At 44.3% G+C, this 23,879-nt stretch overlaps 10 protein-coding genes across 10 annotated transcripts; 3 read left to right on the forward strand and 7 right to left on the reverse strand.

Moving 5' to 3' along the window:
• Positions 1-4,235: 4,235 nt before the first annotated feature.
• On the reverse strand, positions 4,236-4,532 carry O0I10_010202 (uncharacterized protein; the record flags this gene model as incomplete). The annotated part of the gene is made up of 1 exon (XM_058490185.1): positions 4,236-4,532. The coding sequence occupies one exon, from the start codon at positions 4,530-4,532 to the stop codon at positions 4,236-4,238; it is 297 nt and encodes a 98-aa protein (XP_058339041.1).
• Positions 4,533-4,813: 281 nt separating this feature from the next.
• O0I10_010203 (uncharacterized protein) lies at positions 4,814-5,164 on the reverse strand (the record flags this gene model as incomplete). The annotated part of the gene is made up of 1 exon (XM_058490186.1): positions 4,814-5,164. The coding sequence occupies one exon, from the start codon at positions 5,162-5,164 to the stop codon at positions 4,814-4,816; it is 351 nt and encodes a 116-aa protein (XP_058339042.1).
• A 634-nt stretch (positions 5,165-5,798) lies between these two features.
• O0I10_010204 (uncharacterized protein) lies at positions 5,799-6,068 on the reverse strand (the record flags this gene model as incomplete). Its single annotated transcript, XM_058490187.1, has 1 exon — positions 5,799-6,068. One exon carries the CDS (start codon positions 6,066-6,068, stop codon positions 5,799-5,801), a length of 270 nt encoding a protein of 89 aa, XP_058339043.1.
• Positions 6,069-6,918: 850 nt separating this feature from the next.
• O0I10_010205 (uncharacterized protein) lies at positions 6,919-7,559 on the reverse strand (the record flags this gene model as incomplete). Its single annotated transcript, XM_058490188.1, has 3 exons — positions 6,919-7,091; positions 7,146-7,292; positions 7,541-7,559. 3 exons carry the CDS (start codon positions 7,557-7,559, stop codon positions 6,919-6,921), a joined length of 339 nt encoding a protein of 112 aa, XP_058339044.1.
• Positions 7,560-8,083: 524 nt separating this feature from the next.
• Positions 8,084-9,025, reverse strand: O0I10_010206 (uncharacterized protein; the record flags this gene model as incomplete). The annotated part of the gene is made up of 4 exons (XM_058490189.1): positions 8,084-8,261; positions 8,495-8,655; positions 8,735-8,838; positions 8,893-9,025. 4 exons carry the CDS (start codon positions 9,023-9,025, stop codon positions 8,084-8,086), a joined length of 576 nt encoding a protein of 191 aa, XP_058339045.1.
• A 4,010-nt stretch (positions 9,026-13,035) lies between these two features.
• O0I10_010207 (uncharacterized protein) lies at positions 13,036-15,563 on the forward strand (the record flags this gene model as incomplete). The annotated part of the gene is made up of 5 exons (XM_058490190.1): positions 13,036-13,275; positions 13,360-13,387; positions 13,453-13,635; positions 13,757-14,064; positions 14,124-15,563. The coding sequence occupies 5 exons, from the start codon at positions 13,036-13,038 to the stop codon at positions 15,561-15,563; spliced, it is 2,199 nt and encodes a 732-aa protein (XP_058339046.1).
• A 153-nt stretch (positions 15,564-15,716) lies between these two features.
• Positions 15,717-16,830, reverse strand: O0I10_010208 (uncharacterized protein; the record flags this gene model as incomplete). The annotated part of the gene is made up of 3 exons (XM_058490191.1): positions 15,717-16,443; positions 16,519-16,727; positions 16,810-16,830. The coding sequence occupies 3 exons, from the start codon at positions 16,828-16,830 to the stop codon at positions 15,717-15,719; spliced, it is 957 nt and encodes a 318-aa protein (XP_058339047.1).
• A 1,090-nt stretch (positions 16,831-17,920) lies between these two features.
• On the forward strand, positions 17,921-20,266 carry O0I10_010209 (uncharacterized protein; the record flags this gene model as incomplete). Its single annotated transcript, XM_058490192.1, has 7 exons — positions 17,921-18,296; positions 18,352-18,532; positions 18,687-18,850; positions 18,912-19,087; positions 19,148-19,361; positions 19,428-19,517; positions 19,578-20,266. The coding sequence occupies 7 exons, from the start codon at positions 17,921-17,923 to the stop codon at positions 20,264-20,266; spliced, it is 1,890 nt and encodes a 629-aa protein (XP_058339048.1).
• Positions 20,267-20,404: 138 nt separating this feature from the next.
• O0I10_010210 (uncharacterized protein) lies at positions 20,405-22,008 on the forward strand (the record flags this gene model as incomplete). Its single annotated transcript, XM_058490193.1, has 4 exons — positions 20,405-21,155; positions 21,218-21,376; positions 21,433-21,728; positions 21,787-22,008. The coding sequence occupies 4 exons, from the start codon at positions 20,405-20,407 to the stop codon at positions 22,006-22,008; spliced, it is 1,428 nt and encodes a 475-aa protein (XP_058339049.1).
• Positions 22,009-22,081: 73 nt separating this feature from the next.
• O0I10_010211 (uncharacterized protein) lies at positions 22,082-23,767 on the reverse strand (the record flags this gene model as incomplete). The annotated part of the gene is made up of 4 exons (XM_058490194.1): positions 22,082-22,506; positions 22,577-22,768; positions 22,831-22,957; positions 23,015-23,767. 4 exons carry the CDS (start codon positions 23,765-23,767, stop codon positions 22,082-22,084), a joined length of 1,497 nt encoding a protein of 498 aa, XP_058339050.1.
• Between the last annotated feature and the right edge of the window lie 112 nt (positions 23,768-23,879).

A 23,879-nucleotide genomic window follows, 5' to 3' on the forward strand; every position in this document is an offset into this window, starting at 1 on the left:
TTGTACTTCATTCAGTTACGTATTGCTCCAAGAAAAACTGCCCAAGTTCGCATCAACTTAGTTATGAGGAGTTGTGTAATAACCCCGAGGTTCATATCGCTGTCCTTGAACGCATGAGCCGAACAGCAGCGAGCTGAAATGCGTGGATTTGAATTATTCAAGGCTATCCATCTCGATTCAAAGCCTTTCGCTGTCAAAACAACCTGCTTGCCATCGCTCAACTTCGCAACGGCCGACTCGCAAATTCTTCAAGGAGATCGAACAGCTGTACCAAAGCTCGCCAATCCATCAGCTGGCAGTGCTGCTCGTTTATAAAGGATGGTGGTTCAACATGTGTGAGAAGTGGTTCCCACTGAGCATAGATGATCTATTATTGCCGAGCATTAGCGCCATTAGATAAACCCGCGAAACGATGTACCTTTAGCAAAGCTGCCTACGTATTCTTCTTCTATTAGCATTTACACGTCGATGATACATGCTAACTTGATGCGTGATCGAACGCTCCTCGTCTGCAAGGCAAAAACGAGCCCGCATATTACCTACAACAAAAGATCCTTGTAGCAGGCTTGTTTTTTGGTAAGATCACTTTCTGGTCAACCACGACTTCCCATTTTTATGTATGAACAACACTTCCCATGCACGTATACGGGTAAATGTACTCCTCCCATATTTTGCTAGCTCAGTCAAATTCGCTCGGATCGAAACTTGGATGGTGATGCTCGGCTGGAGCAGGAGAATCGTTCACATGCATTGATTTGGGCAACAATGAGTGAATGGGAGGAATGGGCTATTAGCTCGCTGTGGACTGGTGTGGATAGCCATAAAGTATAATCCATCAATCCTTCCAGTCATGCAAAGTAGCTGTGTTACTGAGCGACCCTCTGCATCTTTGGCTCTGGCGAAGTCCACCTATGACAATGAACAAAGACCACTCTTCATATAGCATCACGCTTACAAACATAAAAATTGCCTGTATCTCAAACTTTACAATGAAACGTGGGCTCTTTGTAGATCAACGTGCTTGTCGGAGTTCAAAGTCTTGTGTCAAAGTATAAAGTTCCATCGTGAGCGATCCAAGATTCACCAATCGCTACCAATGAAAACTGGATCTGGGGGTCGGCCTCTTCGATGCGACGACGACCAAAAAATATTTTTGGGCTGTTTGCGACAGTGAACGAAACTTTCACACAAGGTGCTGTTGGCCAAGCCGAGCCCATTGCTCTATTCAAAACCCCACGTTTCATTGTAAAGTTTGGAGATACAATCCTGCTATGTTTGTAAGCGTGATATATGCAGGTGATACAACAATTATCCGATGGGTGGACCTAACAAGCAAGCATTGAAGATCGTGTTGTGTAACACAGCTACGTTTGCATGAATGAAAGGGTCAATGTATAATTACTTTACGGATCATCTAGGAACAGGCATGTATTGCTATTTAAAACGCTTTTATCGGTATTCCATTATTGTTGCGAGATCCACTGCATGGGGCGATGCCCCTATCTAGACATTCATTTCCATGATTCAATTATCTTGATCCGGAAGGCATTTGTTGAAGCTGAATAAAGAAGAAGATTACATCACTCTGGACATAAAGCACGCTCGATGTAGCCCAACTGAAGTAATCTTGTGTAGGAGGCGTAACTCAACCAAATCAGCTCGGATCAACCTACTTTAATCATGGAAATGAATGTCTAGAGCAGGAGCATCGTCACCTACAATAAGATACACAAAAGTTAGAGATGCACAAAAGTGGCTATTGGCTATGACACATGCATTACAATAAGTTGTACCTTATCATACAGGTCCACAAAGTCCAAACTTTTAGCTGATTTACCCAAAGGTCCTTCTGCATCTTTGGCTCTGCCAGAAGATGTGCTGACCAGCAGCAATGAACAGACCTTCTCTTAGCATCCGCTTGTATAAAGATGCCTGCTCCGAACACAATCAAACATTGAGGTTTTATTCAGAGCAATGTGCTCAACCATTGCCTTCTGGCAATTTGGTGCAATCAAGCTGTAATCCAGTTGCAATCGTCGCTACCCGTAGAACTGGATCTGAGGTCAAACTCTTCAACGACGACCGAAAAATATTTTGGGCTAGTTGTTGACATTGAGCAGTGAGCTTTCCACAAGGTGCTGCGCCCTAATAATAGCGGCGCGCGCTATTAAACCCCGTTTTAATTTGTAAGTTCGGAATAATTTCTCTATGTTTGTAAACGTGATGCTATATGGGAAGTGGTCTTTGTTTGTCAAATCTGCTGGATTTTCAGCGGGCAAAAGATGCGAGAGGGACCTCTTTGCTAATAACTCAACGGCTTCTTTATAAACTGGAAGGATGAAGGATGATACTATATACTATTGACAAAAGCCCGTACATTGCGAGCTAACAGCCATTTCACTACACAATAGCCACTGTTGTCCTCATGACATGTGGGCGATTCTCACTATTTCAGACGACTGTTTCCATAATTGGATTGTATTCAGTCCGGGATTGGTTGTTGAGATACAGCTAAAAAGACGGATTGCATCAATCCGCATCTGTGCTGTATCTGTGTTGCTCAACTGAAGTAACCTTGTATGAGCGTAGCTCCATAAATCAACTCGGATCAACTAATCCAATCATGGAAATGAATGTCTGAAGCAGGAGCATCGTTCCACTGTCATGAGATGAACGCTTGTGCCGATTGTGAGGAAATGGCTGTTAGCTCTGTGCGTGGGATATTGTCAATGGTATATAGTATCATCCTTCCATCCTTCTGATCTTAAAAGTAGCTGAGTTACACAAAGAGGTCCCTCTGCATCTTTTGCTCTGCCAGAATCCAGCGACTTGACATTAAACAAAGACCACTTCCCATATAGCATCACGCTTACAAACATAAAGGTGCCTGTATCTCCGAACTTTACAATCAAGCGTGGGGTTTTGAATAGAGCAATGTACTTGACACGGCCAACAGCACCTTGTCGCGAAGTTTCACGTTCAGTATACCTTCAACCCAAAAATATTTTTTGGTCGTCGTCGTCGAAGAGTTTGACCCCCAGATCCAGTTTGGCTGGTAACGACATTGCAGCGTCCAGGATTGGCAAGCTTGATCGTGAAACTTGCACCAGGTGCAGTTGGCCAAGCCGAGCACATTGCTCTAATAAAAACCCCACGTTTGATTGCCAAGTTCATGCAGGCACCTTTATGTTTGTAAGCAGTGATGCCATATGTCAAGAAGTGGGTCTTTGTTCATTACCAAGTAGGTGGACTTCTGGCAGAATAAAGATGCAGAGGACCTCTTTGGATAACTCAGCAAAAAATTTGGACTTCAGGGACCTTGCATGACAGGTACGCAAATCCTCATTTGGAATGCATGCATTGGCAGCTAATAGCCACTTTTGTGTATTCTTAACTTTTGTGCATTCTATTGTAGGTGGACGTGCTGCTCTAGACATTCATTTCCATGATTAAAGTAGGTTGATCCGAGCTGATTTGGTTGAATTCCGCTCACACAAGATTAACCAGTTGGGCTACATCGAGCGTGCTTTATGTCCAGAGTGATGTAATCTCTCTTTATCCACAGCTCAGTCAAATCGGCTCGGATGGTCAAGATAATTGAATCATGGAAATGAATGTCTAGAGCAGGGGCATCGTTCCCATGCAGTGGATCTCGCAACAATAGGCTTGACTGGATAAAAGTGGTCGTTGCTTCAACAGCCATCCTGTTCTCGATGATCTGCAAAGTAATTATACACTGACTCTTTCTTCCAGCCTGACAGCTGTGTTACACAACACGACCACCATCACATCTGCCAAGGTCCCACCTACTTGACAATGAACAAAGACCACTCTTCATATAGCATCACGCTTACAAACATAAAGGTACCTGTATCTCCGAACTTTACAATGAAATGTGGGGTTTGAATAGAGCAATGGGCTCGGCCAGCCAACAACGCCGCCAGCTACGAAAGTTTTCACGTTCAATGTCGCAAACAGCTGGTATTTTTGATACATCGTCGTCGAAGGGTCGACCGCGATCAGTTTGGCTGGTAGCGACATTGCGAATCTGAAAGTTCTTCCGATGAACTTCATACTTTGACACAGATTCCTTTGACCCCGACAAGCACGTTGATCTGGTAAAGAGCCCATTCATTGTAAAGTTGAATACAGGTTTTATGTTTTACATGCCTTAAGTGTGATGCTATATGAAAAGAGTTCTTTTCGATTTCATTGTAAAAGTGTATTTTTGTATGCTAATGGTTTTTATTGGGGATATCTTTTAAATGGTCTACTGTATCAACTGAATCGGGGGGACAAAGGGTGGGATGTCTAGCAATGGGTGAATCAAGGTATTCGTATGCCGATGATGGTCCAAAGATCTCTTGTGGGAGAAACATTACCGTCATAGCCCAAAATAATTTGGAGGATGAGCCTAACCGGTCTTGGTAAAAACAAAGCAAAAGCTGGTTGGTTGTTGTGGTTGTAAGAGGATAGCGTGCCATGCCATCTCGGGTGTAACGTGTGAGGGAGCTTGGATGGTACAGGGGCATCGTCCAGAATACTCGTTTGAAGGGACAGTCCAAAAACATATGGCGAGAGGTTTTCCTTCACCAAGCAAAGCTGACAAATCGGGGTGGGATGTTTCACTGGCATGAGTCGATGAAGGTGTTGAGTTGTCGATAGATGATGGTGGAGAATACGCCACCAAATGGTACGAGACCCGTGTGGCATTCGTAGCTTTTAAAACGTTTCAGGGATGGTAAGGTGCAATAGTCGTTTCAATGGTGGTAGTGGATGTTTTGGATCGCCAATAAGCTCTGAGTTGTCCCGTTCAGCTTTGGTGACGTAATAACGAGGTGGTTGTTGTGGAACGTGAAGCGGGATATTCCTTGGATGGTAGACACCATGAGTTCAAATCGGGCAATGGTGGATTGGAGCTAAGTGGGTTGTCGGCAGTGGTGTGGGTTTGTAGTGTTGGATGTAACGTCATGGTACCTTGTTCAACGGCTTCGAGAACACGTGCCATTGCTTGTCGAATGCGTGTAGCATATTTGATGGTCAGCTTGCGGTCACGGTTTATCCATCGGTAAACGTTTGAAACGAGGATTTTGAGTGTGGGGAGTGGGGTGGTGGTTAGGGAGAGCAAAGGTGAGGTTGCGGAAGAGGATGTTGAGAAAATCATGTGGAGAGCTTGTCAATAGGAAATTCAGGTAATCTAGCTGACAATTGAAGGAGGTGTTGGATATGGGGAAATCAGACATAAACGAATTAATGGGGGGAGGAAGAAAAAAGTGTGTAGATGCGCGTGGTTGACCAGTATACAAATGGAAGAGATGGGCGAGGAATGAGGAGATAAATGGGGGATGAGATTGGAAGGCGAATGGTGTAGAACCCGTTGAAGATATACATGATGAAGTGCAGATGTTGATCCTGAATATCCACCGGGCTGGCTCACCTTGTGAGCGTGGTAAACAACAAGTTGACCAGCTCGGATATGGAAAAAAATTGCACATACTTACGAATCAGTGTTTGACACTTCTGAATCCATTGGTTTAGGGACGACACAAACCCGTAGTACATGCCGCAGCCGAGATAAAAACGGGAAGTTACCTTTGTGGCTTTCCCCGAAATTGAGAGCGTACGTTGTTGTGGTAGGTGTACGTGGTCTCAAGCTTGGTGTAAAGGCTGCTCAAAAAGCTATCAAATGATGAGGCTCATGGTGATAGAGGGAGTATCCCAGGTATGTCCAAGCCGTTGGAGAAGTACGATCATGCCATTAGGCATTAATCGTGTGTAACATGTGTTGCCATGAGGGATTAGAGTTCATACCAGTGGGGAAAACCACGGTCTTGTTGAGAGTTAACTTTGCCATTGGACGCCAATTTGTATGTCGTAAGATATTTTGTAACCGAATATTGCCATTCGGTGGGTGTACGAAGGAATACCAACGAAGTCATCAGCATACGCCATGCTGCTGATTGGTGGAATGGTAATGATGTATACAAGATTAGTACGAATGGATGCGGTGATTCCATTTGGTCATGCTTGGATTGGTCAAAGGTGATCCTAATAATGGGGTCGGACATAAGGGTGCGGATAAGGGGTTCAAAGGCAAGGTTAAATAGAAGGGAGAGATGGGATCACCTTGACGTAATCCACGAAGTTGAGACACGGGAGAAGATAGCCATCCAACCAATAGATACAGGAGATAGAGGTGGAAAGAAGAGGTGGAGGAGGGAATCAATGAATTGAGTAGAATCCAAACCTTGTCATTACCTGCGCAAGAAGATAATCCGAATGTACTCTGTCATAGCTTTTCTCGGTCAAGTAACACACCCACTGATGGAGATGATGGAGAGAAACGCCGAACATGATGCATGAGGTTTTTTGCCTGCAACCATTGTCTGAGATAAGTCGTTTGGCCAAAAAGCCAGTCTGAAAAAGGGTTGATTAAGCGATGCATGATGGGTTGTAACCGGTTCGCCAACAATTTGGTAAATGGTTTCGCATCCAATTAATCAATGACAATGGGCGCCAGTTGGCCAAAAGACATTAGGTCTCCTTTCTTAAACGCCGAGCCGCCTCGATTGACAACCACGAACGAGGATACAAGTTGTGAAGGTGTGATTCATCACTAAGAGTAGCAGCTGGTCCGCGGTTCCCACGTTTGCATGTGTTGAGTAATTCAAAGGTAAACCATCAATAAGACTTGCCCAAAGGTGCGTGTTATTGAAGGCGAACAAACAAAGTCCCAAAGAAAATGGTCGCATGAGATTGTCTCCTTGTGTTGCTGTCACTTGCACTGGAAGGAATAAGTATCTTGTCAACAGCAGCCTGAGTCAATCTCGGTAGAGGGTATAAGATCCTTCATAATAGTAGCTTGAGCATGTTTGGTATCCACCCATGGTGGTGAAAATTCCCCGAGTCAGCCGTAGGTCACGGAGATGGTGGATGGTGGTGGCGGCCTGTCGTTGTTTCAACACTTTGAAGAAGTACTTGTTCGTTCCGCTTCTTTCGTGCCATCAGGTTGCTGTTCGTAACAACATTTGTTTCGTAACACGTTCTTGTGATGTTGGCAATTTCTTTTTCAAGAGGTGGCAGTCGTGGGTCTCAGAGCATATGTTCGTTGTATGATAACATGTCGACGACGCGTTGTAAAGTACAGTGTTGTTTGGTGGTATGGCGGTGGCGGAAGCTGTAATCAATAGCTGTTTTCGCTTTAAAACCGCTTTGAGGTTGTCCCAGCATGCTTGTGGATCCCATTTCAATGAGCTCATCATCAATTGTGTAAAGTACTCCTTCACTGTATCCTGTAACAATAGATCAAATGGAGGTTGGCCCAATAGCAGTGGGTTAAAACGCCAACAGCCAGGGCCGGTGTCCATGCTGTGTATTCGAAAATCCACCATCAGCATCTCATGGTCAGTCCAAGCACGTGACATATGCCATTGCTGAGCATTAAATCATGGAGTGGAGGTGATGGGTGCAAAAGACGTAGTCCACAGTGGTAAGTTTATTTGATGGTATGTAGGTGCTGCCGTAGGAGGAGAAAGCATACCATTGATCTCTGGATACATGCAATTGTGAAAGTGCTCCAACAGAAATTGGCCCCATGGTCACGGAGTCTTGAATGCAACTTGGTGTGAAGATGGGTGTTGAAATCGCCTATGACAAAAAGCACGGTTCGGAAGATCTGTAAAACAGGGTAAATCGGGAGGAGGAAAAACTCTGGTCGTCGATCCCGCTAGAAGATGCATAAAGGACCACAATACGACACAAGCCCAACAGGCGGCTGGAAATGGTGGATACAATACAACGTTGAATTGAAGTGTCACGCAGGTATTGGAAAGTGTGAAGGAGAGTTGAGGCAATAAGGGCACAATGTTTAGTGAAGCAAGAAGAGGAATTGGGGAAAAGGCGGTGTAAGTAGAGAGATGTCTTGGTTAGTAAGTGTTGGAGCATGCGTTGGGATACTTCCTGTAGAGCGAGTAAATCAATGTTGAGATGCTGTGATCGTAGGTGTCGAACAAATTGAGATTGTGCCTCTTTGAATAGCGACAGTGACAAAGAGGCAGGTCGTGCTGTATTATTATTTATCATATTATTGGTGATGCTGTGGGTCAGGTGATTCCCCGGCGGATTGTTGTAAACGTTGTTGGCTCATGTTACGTGTGACACACGTATTGCTGGATGCTGTATCAGGATTTTGGTTTCTTAGGTGTTGGCGTGTGCTGATGCTGATCGTGGTCGATATTAGGGTCGTTGTTGTCGATTTCATTCTATGGTCGTTGTCATGTTGAGTGTGGTGTCAATGATCATTCGATTGTCGACGTTGTCGGTAGTTGGATTGCTAGAGTCTTTGAGCTTGGTAGTTATCTGTATGTTGATCTTCAACATCGGGTTGAGAAGCTGTATCAGTATGCTGATCTGTGGTTGAATTGGATCTATTATCATCGATGATGGATAGAAGGTGCTGTAGTAGTCATCTCCGAATCGCATGATCATCATCTACAATATTGCTGTGGTTGGGTACGTGTCAAGAAGCTGAAGATCGGTCAATGAATCCACCGCAGCGGCTTGGCGTTCACGGTATGCAACAGGACAATGTCGACGAAAATGGCCTTTTTGGTGGCAGTGGAAACGAGTGAGTTCTTGAAGTTTGGGGCATTCCATCTTGCGATGACCTTGAGTGTTGCAATAACAGCAAAGAAGGTGCGTTTTTCAGCAGAACTGGGAACACATCATCCCAAACCTCAATGGGGATAAGGCGGCGGGTGAGTGGTCTGTCGTGGGGCTTATCATCCGACAACATGGCACCCGAAGGTGTGGATGTGTCCAAAATGACGGTAGCCTCTCCTTCGAAGGTTTCAATTCAGGTTCAACGTATAGGCGGATTTGGCAGACTACGACCGGCCTCCTTGTTTTTCAATACTTGCTCGATGACATCTTGTGACATAAAGAAATGGTAGGTGAAAAAGTTGACCTTGGTAATTTCTGCATCAGCTGACAATGCGTTTGTGTAGCACGATAGTGACGCCATCATAGGTGACACCATCCGTTAAGCTTTGTCTCTTGCGGTATCTCTTCCGAAACGTGCTCTCAATTAACAATGAACGTGGGTTGCGTGAACGTGAGATGGTTCTTGCTCCGAGGATAGTGCCTAGTTGTTTGATCGTCTAGTGACGATAGCCTTAGATGGGAAGTTGGTGCCAAAGTCGAAGATTACGGCATTAAGGATTCAAAGCTCTAGTGAGGATTGTTTCTGCCTGACACGCACGTCGAGCCTCTTCATAACCTTGCTCTTCAAAGAGGCTGATGCTTTTATTAGGACAACATTGTTGAAGACCTTACGTCCTGGGGGAAGTTGACCTGTTGCCATGGTAAGGAGTGTTGGTGTAGGGTTGAGTGAAATGTGATTGGTCCAGTCAGAAAAATTGGTAGCAGGAAGACCCTTCCTCATTGTAAAATGTGCGACTACAATAGAGCCAAAGATGCAGAGGGATGTGTTGTGTAACACAGCTCACTGGGTGGTACTAGAAAGGATCAATGCATGATAATACATACTATGATAATAGTTCATAAACTGCCAGCTAACAGCCCCTTCCTCCAATTCGTCTTTGTTGCTAATTCCACTGCATGGGAACTATTCCTCTGCTCCAGCCGAGCATTTCCATCATTCAACTTTCTTGATCTGAGAGGATTTGGCTGAGCTACGCCCAAACAGCAAACATGAAAATTAATGAATTGCAGACCCTGCGAATGTCTCCGTCTCTCAAACTTTTGGACGCTCCCATTCAAAATTTTCAAATGAAGCGTGTTGTCTCTATTAGAAAAAGTTGATCAGTATGCTCGAGAGCACCCTTCTGACCAATTTCAAATTGGATGTGGGCAACTTCGGGGCGGTGGGCCGTCCACTCTTACGTTCCCGTGTCCATCGCCTCTCCTACATTTGGGCCGCCCCGCATTTTAAATCTTCACAATGAAACATGAGGTCTTTTTTAGACCAGCGTGATCAGCATTCCCAAGAGCATATTGTGTGAAAGTTTCAGGTTCGAGATGGACAAACTCAATATCAAGGATTGATGTACAGGTTCATGCATTTATACAAGAAGTGTCCGATCTATTTAATTTCCACCTCTTCCACACCCAGCCTCTTCCCTCTTCCTCCCATTCTCAACTGTTTGCCCCATTCAAGTACATCTACCACCTGCGAACGATTGTCCTGCTTCAACCCACCATGTCAACCCTACGATTGTCTTGATCTGATTGTCTTTGACCGATTGGCAAGTCCATGGCGTGTACACAGCTTTCTTGTCACTCTACTACAGCATACGCCTTACACCTTCTCTTGTACAATCGTCGACCGCAATCAAACGCAACAGCATTCATTCCAGCAATTGCTATTAGCAAGGTCTTTACTCCATTGTATAAAACAGCGTTCTCTACTTGCAGCAACTTGTCATACAGCCTTTTTCACGTGAATAGCAGATAGCTATTGCATGATTTATGTACGTATAGCTACTTGCATTAATACTATGGAGGATATGGATCTGATATTGCTTTGATGCATGGGAAGGATCTGGATACATACGATGTGTGGAAAGGGAGCTTGTTCACATGTCAACTTGAGCATGATGTTTGATGCTATCATCCTGAACGCTTGGTGAATCCCAGTACCGTACTGTACACGCTATTCCGTATCCATGGCAGCTACTACCACTCATCCTTTGTGTGACCTGTCAACCAAGTCCAACCATCATCCAACTCTATGTTTTGTGCATTACTCGCCTTCATGCATCAAGAGCAACTCACATCCATGCACTCACGTTTGAATATTGCATCACCAAGGATAGAGACTTTCCATACGATGTATCTTTCCCATTGAGCAATTTTCGTTGTACTTTTCGATCTTTCTCTTGTGAATGAATTTGGATTAAAGGATTACTTTGAAAGAAAGGCTATCGTCACCAACATTATCAAACGTCTCTTTTGTCTACGTATCACATTTACCTCCAACTTTGCGTGGGGATGGCCTGTGTGATCCCATGTATTGGTCTTTGTGATCATCTTTGTTGGTGTTCATTGTTAGTGGTGCTCATTGTTGGTTGTCTTTGTGTGAAGTCTCCCCCTTCCTTCAATCTTATTTCTTGGCTATCGATGGCTTTAATGCAAAACAAAGACTAGCTCTTGATCACGTAGACGGGAGTGAATATCACAATCACACAACGAGGCTTGAATTTGTCCACGACGTCAAGCAATACTTCAACCACAGCTATCGGAAATCAAGTGATGGTTACAATTTAGTGAGCATGTCATTCATTTAATGCACGAGAAATGAAATGAGGGATCAGTGTCTCATAATGCCGAGGTTCATATCGCTGTTCTTGAACGCATGACGGAGAATGATGACAAGCGGGATGAGATGCGTGGATGATATGGATTTGTCAAGGCTATCAGCCTCGGCTCAAAGCTCCTCTGTTATTGTCAAAAAACCATCTTGCCTGCACCATCATCACTCAACATTAAATGACCAGAAGCTTTTAACTTCATTCAAAAGGAAATCGAATAACACTTGATGACACATCCTTTGATAATACAGCCCGGTTTTAGATTGTGTGAGAAAATGATGCCATTAGATATAGAACATGACTCTATCAATCAGATGATATATTATTGCTTGCGATTAAACCATATGCGTAAATACACATAGCGGCAATGTTGATCGATGTGATTGTAGTACACTGGAGAGACGTCAATAACACGTGCCTTTCATTCATTGTGCATTATAATACATGGAGGCTGTCATCCTTCCAACAAGCCTGCGTCTCATGTTTTTAAGGGTGGATAATAGGCTGCTTGTGTTTTTACATTGGACTTTAAGGATCTGCACAGAAATGCGGCATTACTGCATTGAGCAACGAATAGGGTCTAGAAGTAGCTGAAAGGATGGAATGTTTTCCAAGAGCGCTACGCCGATCATTTTGTATCCGCCATCTACTAAGGTCAACTTCCCACCAATGTACGCACGTTGTTCCAAAGACCAGCCACAATGTAGCACTACCACCCATGAAGCCTAACAATACTCCCACACACACAACACCATGGACATTTACGTGATGTTGACTACAAGCCTTTACTTTTTGAAAGCATCACGTGTGCTGAATTCCGACATGCACTATTTACCTTGCCGATAGTTATTAAGAGCAAGCTGTCAATCATCTGTCAATATTTTATTAGCAGGGACAATTCCTCCGCGACAGCAAAAAGGAGCTATACCGAAAATGAAGGCGGTACGTTTTAGGCCAGCTAAAACAAGAAGCAATGTAGTGCGAATGGGGTTGATCTTCTTTCATGTGACACAATCAGTTGGTGTGTGTCACCGACGGACGCCTCACCACATGTGTGCGTCCGCTTTTGATGTGGTGTGCACAGAGCATCAAAGGAGAGGTATATGGGAATCTATGCCGTATCCAGAAAAGTGGCAGCGTTGATAGCTTTGAAGAAACCTCATGTTTACCCAATGCATTCATGTTATAGATGGATGGTAAGTAAAGCTACGTACCCCCACACATACGCGTTTTCATCGTTGTCAAGACTATTAAAAAAAGCAACCCTCTCACGAGAAGAATGAAACGGAGATGCGTGCGTGTGTAATGTGTAGAATAATAATAATTGCTCATATAATACTCTATACTAGCGTCTGAATGTCTATTGCCGGATAGTCGCATTAATTCTTTTTCTATCACACAACAAATTATCTTTTCTTGCTCTTCTTTTTTACTTCTGGTCTCTCTTTTTTGCTCTTTTTCTCTCTTTTGCATTCAGCGAATAGCTATAGCGATGGATGAGCTGGCAATACAAAACTTCAACGGTGGTGTTATTTTTGTCAGCTATTTGGTGTCAGCACTGGGTGCCATGACGGCACTCGAGTTACTATCACAACGCACCCATTACAAAGGTGTCTACAACTGGTCAGCATAGAAAACACGTACACACGCAAAGCAGCAGCATAGTAACATAACACTTTCATCTACGCACAACAGGGCATTGTTAATGGCAGCAGCATTTTGTATGGGTGCAGTTGGTATATGGTCCATGCACTTTATTGGGAACAACAGCCTCAAGCTATCCTATCATGATTCATCAGATCAATACCAGCTTGACTATTCTCCTGGATACACGTTTGCCAGCTTATTTGTCGCCATCGGATGCATGTTTATCGCATTCGGATTTGTTGGCATCACTGAAAAAGCCCACTATGTCCGCATCATTACCAGCGGAATTGTAGCCGGTGTAAGTTGAAAATCATCATCATCACCATATACAAGCATCACGAATCTCATCTACTTTACTCCTCGTCGAATGACATATATACAGTGTGGTATTGGCTGTATGCATTATCTAGGTAATAAGGATAAGACACCCACGCATAAACGACAACAACAACAACATAGTTGACACTTTTTATAGGCCAATTTGCCATCCGCTATTTTGTTCTTGAATACGATCCAGCGTATGTGGTGGGCGCTATTCTCATTGCATGTGCAGCGGTTACGATTGCACTCTCCATCTTTTTCAAACTAAGAGAAAAGTGGGCCAACCAATGGTACAAACGCCTTGGATGTGCCATGCTAATGGCAGTTGCCGTGACAGGTAAGGAAGCCATTATACTCCCTTGCTGGTGACACAACATGTGTTGTTTGCATGGTTGATACATTAAGGGGGGAAAGAAGAATGAACCAAGACAATGGAAATTAATCATGATGTCAATTAGGAATGCATTACACTGCAATGGCTGGCACACAATATCGCCGCCCTGCACCGGATGTTGCGCCACCTATACCCACAATTACAACAGCAGCTCTCATTGGCATCATTGTTGTCATTGTTGTACTTGGATGTTTGAGCTTGCTTTATTTGACCGTGTTTCGATATCGTAAACATCAACTACCATTGGGGATCAAGACAACGAACTTTGAAAAGACACGCAAACGACTACTACTTCAATTTGTGCTCTTTGATAGCAAAGGCCATATTCTTGTAGAGAATGATGGTGTATTACCAGCAAGACTTGTCATGGATGTAAGTTAGGTCATCGTCGTAAACATGTCATGTGACTCACTGAATCCCCATAACAACAGCCATTTGAATCCTTAGAAGGGGGCGATCTATCTGCTAGTCATCCACTCTTTCTTCGACTCTTTGAAACTACCAAACAATGGTCACTACAAGATGACACGCTTTATAGCGACGATCCTGCACTACATGCTTACCTTCATGCAGCTCAACGCATTGCTGACGGCTTGAAATTGGGATCACTCGCCGATTTGGGCATGCTTTTCGACACCGTGATTCACGCACAACCCACATCAGGAGAACGTAACTCGCTTCAAAGAACACCTAGTGCAGCACGTCGAATCTTTTCACGAACGCGATTATCAACAGCAGCAGCGTCAGCAGGGAAAAAGTCATTTTCAGATATCGAGATGCAAATGGATAATAGCAGCAGCAACAGCAACAGCAGCAGCAGCGATGATCAGCATATATTCTTGGTGCGTCTCGTAGGCAACGACAAAGACTTACCCGTACGACTTCTTTCTCGAGGATATCGATTTGCCGATCCAACATTCATTGCACGTATTATGGGTGCCAAGCTTCGATTGTCTACGGATACAATGCTTGATCATTTCCGCGATATGCAATACATGGCCGATTTACCAGCAGCACCAACAATGTGGACAACGCCTTGTACACGTGAGATGGCATCATCACTATCAAACACGAATACCGCTCCATCACAAGTCTATGTGGGATTAATGGTGCTTGTCGATAATGGAAACGACTTGGATGTCATTGTCGACAAGCAACAGCGCTTTTCATTCCCTGTTGTACCACTCGATTACGGCTATCGATTAGAACCATTGGGTGATGAAGAAAAGGCATGTGTAGCCAATTGGCGTGCTTACTCCTTGGATACCGTATCCTCCCTTGCAATCCATCACGACGCGGATGATCCAATGCGACGTCGTGGACTTGGCACAATTGGCGGTGGCAACACCACTGACAATGTCTATTCGGATGATTATTACTATTATGGTAGCCAACGACATCAACAACAACAAGCACAACAAATTCATCGCTTCGTGTTAGCATTGGGAGAAGCATGCAATCATCTTATGGATACATCAAGCTATGGTCGAGCACTTGGTTCTATTGCAAAACTTCATGGCGATGTTCTTGAAATACCTTCTTTTGCATTGACAGCTGATTCATGCGAATTGATTCTATTCCGCGCCTTTGTCAATCCATCCACAACAGACCCTGCCGTCATCCACGCACTAAAGCAACAACCTATCAAAGGCATTCCCTTACGTCTCTACAAGTCACTCGCTTGTCATGTCACCGATCAAGCAGTAGAATTATATCGACATGGCCGTAGGAGCGGTGCTACCGAAAATGTTCATGAACGCGAAGCGCTTGATATGCCCGTCATGGTGATGCCTAGTCAAGCACGTTTCCTATGGCTTGATCTCATTGTCGAAGAAACCGTACGAGAACATGGCAAATGCTACAAGTTATAACCTATGCTACTTTTATCATCAAGGCAACGACTTTTATATATATACATATATCCATTCACTCACTCACTCTCATGTCACCACCCTACATTCACTCATTGATTCATCATCACTTCTTCTGTTGTATTTATACCATTTGTTCACTATCTTTGTAAATTAAAGTTTCTCTTGAGCTACAGGCATAACAACATGTCCAATGGTGGGGAAATGGATAATGGATTGGACGTCTGCTTCGGTATTCGTATGCTCAATCACAATCTCTTGTGTATTAAGAGTAAGCAACTTGCCAATGGAAGGTACCTTGCCAGTATCGGTGGGGATGACGGATACGAGTTGACCCACAGTCACTTTGGAGGACTCTGACACTGGATTCTCAATAACAGCATTAGCACCACGATGTTTCTTTGCAACAGCAAGAGCTTCATCAGCTGTCAATTCCGGCATTTCTTCGGTCCGAGAAAATTGAATGGCTGCCACGACTTGATCCATGTGCTCAGAGAGACGAGGGAAGCGTTCAATAAAGTCACCACCCAATACATTGGTAGCAAAAAAGCTATCCATGGCTAAATGCAAATCGGCCATGGACAAAGTAGGCGTGTCGAGGATCCATAAGGTCTCATTGTTGTTGGTGGTGGGAACAAGCTTTTGTGCAAGTTCCAGCTGACCATACAATTCAGAATGCAAATAAGGATCACCCGAAAAGGCGGATTGGCCAGCAAAGCTTGCACGATCTTTGAGGAATTTTTCAGGTAAAAGGGAGGTATCAAATTGCGAGGCAATGGTCATAAACAAGGTTGAATCTAACCAACGAGCAAGACCTTTACCAAGGGCCTCAGACGGCTGACCCCCTCTTGTCTTGGGATACAATGAAGGCTCGGGATATCTGTTGGCGCGTGTACCACGTGAGTCCACCTGAGGAGAAGGAGGCTGTGCGTGAAAATTGTTGAACGCTACCTACCTTTTCTCGATCTCGTCCAAAATACGCTTGCTGTCACAATAAACATGGTTGCCAATCTGAAGAATAGGCGTCTTACGATAGCCACCATCCAAAGGACGTCTCTTGGGTCTTGGTTCAATCACTGGAATGGTCACCGTCTTGTAATCCACATTCTTGTAGTTGAGTGCCCAGGCCACTTTTTGGCTAAATGGAGAAGCAGGATACCAATGCTACATATTCGCGCGAATACACAACACCCCATGCATAAGTTTTTAAGCATACAACACCCTTGTAACGGAAGAAACGACATACCAAGATAACTTCGTCGGCCATTGTCGTGATGGTGTTGTGTGTGATGGTTAGATAAAAGAAAAGCGAAAGAAAGGTTGATTGAGTGAATAACCAGATAAGACATAAAGATATGACTAAGGTCCAATGTTGATTCATTAACAGCTCCCACGTTACACTGCTGCTTGCGAATTATCAGATTTTAGAAAAGCACTGCGCACCTGTCATTATGCTGTGATACCCGCGGGTAGCATTTGTCGGCCAGCCAATGATGCAGATGTCGGGGGATCTAAGCTCCCGTTGCCGGTGTGAAATGGTCTTACTTATCCGGATCCATTTAGCATTCGCGTTTTTATTATAGCTATGATTTACTAAATCAAATGTTGCTATTGGCTTTAAAGTGAACTACTATTCAATTCTCAAGGTACATGACACAAGGTTGGGAATCATTAGCAACCTCTACTAATTGTAATGTGGAGCGTTTTCCTCTTGATCTCAAAGGTGGTTCGCATATAAAACTCAAGGTGAATGATTTGGTTAGAGTGGTAAGATGTCTTTATCAATTCTGGTAATTTGGATCAGATATAGTCATTGTTACAGCCACACTTTTTCCTTTAATACAAAGCACACAATGAAGTTGGGGGAATGAGGAGGGTGCATGAATAATGAACAGCGGTGATTTATGCATTTGTCGGGAGCAGAGCTGTCAAAGCTAAAATGATGGAACGCTTGTTTCTCTGTATCCATGGCTATTCATCTCTTGATTTGAGCACTCCTTGACGCAACAGCATACACTACTACAAGTCATCGTGTGGGGGTTACGATCGTCATCAGCTCTTGCGAAAGCGTACTTCAGGGGCTCCAATGTCGCTGGTATGAGAAATGGCAACGTTGAATGGAGTTGCAGGTTGACTTAGCAAGGCGCATTGAACAATGTGATGTGAATGCGTTTGTAGGAAAGGAGGCATCAAGATGAGGAGGCTGTTTCTGCAGGAGAAGATCATGAGACATCAATCAACGCGCGCGTGCACACGCCACCTGGTCGGGAATTTACAATGTGCTTAAACTCTGTTTACACACTTCTTTTTCCTCTTTTCCTTCTTTTTTATCCCACACACATACACACGTCAATACTATGTGGAGGTCATATACACGCACGCAAAAGTTATGGGCATGTGCAGCAGCTACAGCAGTTACCACAGGAACAACAGTCTATATCTATCATGACAAACTTCGTCGTCATCATCATCATCCTCTCTTATTGCCGCCACGGGATAAGATCGTTTATGCCGAAGCAGCAACTCAACCCAGACCAACAGCTACCACGTTATTGCCCACCGACAAACCACTTTGGAAAGCACCCTCTCGTGAACAACTGATACAACAATCCAAGGAAAAGGAATTTGATCTATTGGTGGTGGGCGGTGGCGCCACAGGTACTGGTACAGCTGTGGATGCTGCAACACGTGGCCTTAGTGTTGCTATGCTGGAACGAGATGACTTTGCATCAGGTATACTTCTATATCTCTATACGTCAATGCAATGATTTACACATACTTTACATAGGCACTTCCTCCCGATCCACAAAATTGGTTCATGGTGGTGTACGTTATCTGCAAAAGGCGATCACCGAATTAGACTATGAACAATACAAGCTGGTGGTTGAAGCACTTCATGAACGAAAGATCTTTTTGGATATTGCCCCGCATCTCGCAGGCCAGTTGCCCATCATGTTACCCGTGTACAAGTAAGTTGCCTTCCTCCCCCCCCCCGCCCTTTGTGTCGTCAGGGTGAAGATGATGTTGTGCTACTACTACTACTACTACTACTGCATGCATCATTTTATCGATATCCCCGATCTGGAAATGATGGTCACATCCTTACCCTATTCTCTATTCTAGATGGTGGCAAATCCCTTATTACTGGGTTGGATGCAAGATGTACGACTTGTTTGCAGGCCGTGAAGCACTCGAGAGCAGCTACTTTTTAACACGATCCAAGGCTCTGGAGGCATTCCCTATGCTAAGAAAGGATGAGCTCGTTGGTGCACTTGTTTATTACGATGGTAAAGGCGTCGAGGGAGAAAGCCATTCAAAGGATGGTTTTATTAACCTGTCGCTATATAGGTCACCATAATGACGCAAGGATGAATGTGGCTTTGGCAATGACAGCTGTGTATCATGGTGCGACTGTTCTCAACCACTGTGAGGTGATCAGCTTGATAAAGGATGAGAATGGTATGAATTGCGGTGCCAAGGTACGAGATACCTTTACAGGAGAAGAATGGCAAGTCAAGGCAAAGGTATGAGTATTATACAATGAAACGTGACTTTTCTATGTGTCACTAAGATGAATCATGCAGGGAGTGATCAATGCAACGGGTCCATTTACAGATGGGGTACGCAAGATGGATGATGAAAAGACCCCTGATATTGTCGCTCCATCAGCAGGTGTACATGTCATTCTTCCAAATTACTACAGCCCACGCAACATGGGTCTATTGGATCCTGCTACTAGTGATGGCCGTGTTATTTTCTTCCTACCATGGGAAGGAAGTACCATTGCAGGCACAACAGGTTCGTTTATTCTATCATCATTCAACAAGGAGTGATACTAAACATGCAGCATGTATTGTATTGTAGACTCGCCCACGGAAGTAACGCCTAATCCAATGCCCAAGGAAGATGAGATCAAGTGGATTTTGGATGAAGTATCACGATACTTGAGCGAAGGTAAATCTACCAAAGGGAAGGATTAGAGTGAGTATATGCATACAAACTCGTTCATGATAGATGTCAAAGTACGTCGTGGCGATGTATTGGCTGCTTGGTCTGGTATTCGTCCATTGGTGCGTGATCCACATGCCAAAAACACCGAGTCACTTGTGCGTAACCATGTGATCCATGTCAGTGACGACAAGCTACTTACGATTGCTGGTGGCAAATGGACGACGTACCGAGCCATGGCGAAGGAAACGGTGGATAAGGCCATTGAAGTATTTGATCTCAAGCCTACGACATCCAAATGTCAAACGGAGCAAGTGATGTTGCTAGGAAGCGAAGGATACAACACGACCATGTTTATTCGATTAATCCAGGAATTTGGAATGGATACGGAGGTGGCAGTCCATCTGGCTAATAGCTATGGTGATCGTGCATGGGTGATTGGCTTGATCAGTGATCCTACAGGCATGACATGGCCGACGTATGGAAAACGCATCACACCGAACTATCCTTATATTGAAGCTGAAGTGCGATACGCTTGTCGTGAAGAGTATGCATGCACTGCCGTGGATGTATTAGCACGTCGTACCCGTTTGGCGTTTTTGAATGCTGAAGCTGCTTATCAAGCATTACCGCGCGTGGTTGAAATCATGGCTGAGGAACTCAAGTGGGACAAGGCACGCCAAAAGAAGGAATTGGATAATGCAGCTAGGTTCCTTGTTACTATGGGATTGCATGAATCACGTGCATCGTATTAGAAGAAGAAGAAAAAAGCAACAATGATAAAGCTATCACCTTGTACAAACATTATATTGAATGATAAGAAATGGGAATGTTGTATTCTATTTTGATGGGAGGGGGAACGGAGAGCATTCTTTTAATTTCTACTTTACAACATGGGCGTTCATGGTTTGACAGGACTCCTACGTCGATACGCGCCTTCTTCTTTACGCACAATCTCTGCTTCATCACTTGCACACCAATCCATTGCTTTCGATGCCAGTTGTCACTTGAACAAGTTCGTTTATGGAGACGAGCCCCACCCATGTCGTCACATTTATGGGTTCTACAGCATGGCGCGATTTTGCCAGTTGGTTGGCATCAAGCCCATCTTTGTATTTGACGGATCAGTGCGTATCAAAGCCAAGGAATATGAACACAAACGACGTGAACGACAGCGAAAGAAGGTCCTGCATTCACTATCATACGAACATGAGCGATCGCAACGGCTTGCGCTATGGGCGGACGTGGCTGATAGCTACAGGGACATTTCAGATGCTGCAGCAGCACGTATACTGGATGAATTGGGTGATACGCTGGATGAACTCGAAGAAACAACCACCAACATCTTTGAGAAACGGCAACAAGAGCAACTACAGCATTCTTCGGACCAAGTGATTGAACAACATGTCAAAGAGGATGTCGCTGCTGAGGAAAGGATCGAACGCAAACTCGCATTGATTGCACGAGACTTGAGAACAGCCATGATGACAGCTGATGATAAAGAAAGATATACATCCACAGTCCGCAACTTGTCAAAGCAAGAACATCAACTCATGTCATCTCTCATACGTGAACGTATCCACAGCGCTGCCACCGTTTTACGCCATGTAAAGGATGCGAATATACATATGGTGGGATCATTAGGTAGGTACGTCATGTGTTGGTTTTAAAGGGGGAAAGGATACTAAAGCATGTTTATATGAAAGAAAAGCGATCGATTCGGATTACTCAGGATATGCGAGATGAATGCATCGAGTTTCTTCGAGGGGTTGGATTTACATGTTTGACTATCGAGAACCATGAAGCAGAAGCCATGTGCGCAAAGTTGGCCAAAGAAGGTCGAAGCAATGCTACCGTGACAGAAGGTAATCCATTTTCCATAAGATGAGAATGCGTCACTCACGCAACCATTTATATATAGATATGGACACGGTTGTATTTGGTGATGCTCCCATTCTACGCTATTTCTTCGCACGAACACGACCCATATTACAAGTGGATCCTCTTGTTGCTAGGCATGAGATGGGGTTGACACGTGACCAATTCATCGATTTATGCATCCTGTGTGGCACCGACTTTTCAGCTACAATCCATGGTATTGGCCCCATTCGCGCATATGACATGATTCGTCGATATGGATCGATTGAAAAGGTGCTGGAGAATCTTAGCAGCAAGTACGTTCCTGATGTCAACTTTAATTATACGCTGGCACGAGAGGTATGACAACAACGCAATCATACAAGCATCCTGTTTGCTAAAAAGAAAGTGATTTTAGGTATTTACCAGCTTACCACCTATACCCACCGATGATGCATCTTACAATCCAGCACCTGTGGATGACAACACCATCGCTAAATATACCAATCACTATGACATTGATCGCCAAGAAGTGGAAAGCAAGCTTGAAACAATTCTTTTCCAACAACTACATCACTCAATCATTCCTGAAGAACCCAATGTGTTTGGACCAGATCCCTTCGGCACAGCCAAAGACTAGTTTTATCATTATAGCGAATGTACATAAACGATGACTAATATAAAAGTGTATGGAAATCCTTGATTTGCTTCAATCAATCGAGATCGTCTTCCTCTTCTTCTTCCTCTTCCTCTTCTTCTTCGACATCCTCTTCTTCGCCTACGCCTTCTTGTTCATTATCCTTTTCATCGAGCTCCCAGTATGGGTTCTCCATGGATGTGCATTCGTGGATGGGCTTAACCTTGAAAGTTTCTTGCATCTTGGGCAACCATTTTTCAGCCATACCAATCGTCATCTCGTTGAGTTCATGTTGTAAACTAATGTGGCCATGTTCTTCGTTGCCGCTTGCGTCGTTGATCCATGTGGTAAAGTAGTTGTCCACCTCTTCTGGTTGAATGGAGCCCTTGTTGCTCATGGATTCCAGCTTCCAGTCTTGAGAATCACGATCCCACAATACAGTACGCAAGCCCATTTGATGAGCAATGCTACGCACACGATCATCGACATCACCATAAGGAGCTACATATGTATATACACGCATTCATCAATAAAAGGTCCCTTTCAAAAAAGCCAATCAACAACTACTTACGTCTCCAGCACCTGGAAGTGACACCGGTGGCTTCCTTGACAGCACGCAATGACCAATAAAGTTCAGCAACCACTTGTTCGTCGCTCAAGGTTGTCATGGCATTATGAGACCATGTGTGCAAGCAAAGAGTGTGTCCAGCATCAAAGGCACGCTTGGCAGCTTCGGGATATTGAATGACATTGGAACCCACATCTAAAAAGTCAATGTTGTCAGTTACACAATCATCATGCACACACAAAAAGCGTAGTACTTACAAAACAAGGTTGCGGATTGGTTGGTGTTGGCCAAGAGATCATAAAGATAAGGCTCTGCATAAGGATCCTCGCCATCATTCTTATCCATCACTTCGGGTCGAGGGTTCAATGGACCATCATCGAATGTCTGAAAAAGAATAAATAAGTATCATCTCAACAACCTTAGTAGTTCAAAGAAACTTACCAATCCCCAATCACCGGCATCGGAGCACATGTACACATCCTCTGGAAGATAATTCACCTTGGGCTTGACACAACCAGTAGCACTCCACCAGCATGCTGTATCATCGCCCACATCATAATCATCCATGTTGAGATCACCTGTACCCTTGTCAGCTGAACGACGATTAATCTTTGGCACATGGTCCCAATCAATGGCATTCATAGCAGCTTCAATCTCTGGATGGCCTTCTTCAGGTATCTTCCATGGCTCAGGATATTCATCGATACCATATTCGATTTCACCACGAGTGAGAGGACCAGTAGGAATGTCTTCACGAGACTTGAAATCGGGAGCTTCAAAATCAGGGAGATAATCAGGCGAGCTCACTGGAAGGATGTCACGCGTGGAAGTTGGTTCATCGGTCGATGTTGGTTCAGCCGTTGTTGAAGAATAAGAAGAATAGGATGATGATTCGCTTGGTGGAGGATCGGTAGGTTGAGGATCTTCTGACATGGATGTTGATGGTGACCAAGTAGCCTTAGGAGTCATGGTACCAGTAGTAGAAGAGCTTGTGGGTTCGGCCTCATTTTCATTGTCTTCATCTTGTTCATCTTCCTCTTCACCAGCTTCCTTTCCAACATTGGGTGTGACAGTATCAGGGAAGGGAGGTGCAGCACTACCAGCGACTTCTTGAGGGGACATGAGATTGACAGCAGTAAGAGGATTGTTTCCAGCAGGTGTATGGAGTGGCGATGCAGTGACGGCCAGCGCCATGGAGATCGCAACAATAGTAGTGCTGTGAAGAAGGCTATGCTTCATCGTGTGTATAAGAGTAATAAAGAAGAAGAGTGATAAGTGGATTCAATCATCGATGATAGCCACCCTT

This window comes from Lichtheimia ornata (genome assembly GCF_029851405.1).
Source record: "Lichtheimia ornata isolate CBS 291.66 chromosome Unknown scaffold00066, whole genome shotgun sequence".
NCBI lineage: Eukaryota > Fungi > Mucoromycota > Mucoromycetes > Mucorales > Lichtheimiaceae > Lichtheimia > Lichtheimia ornata.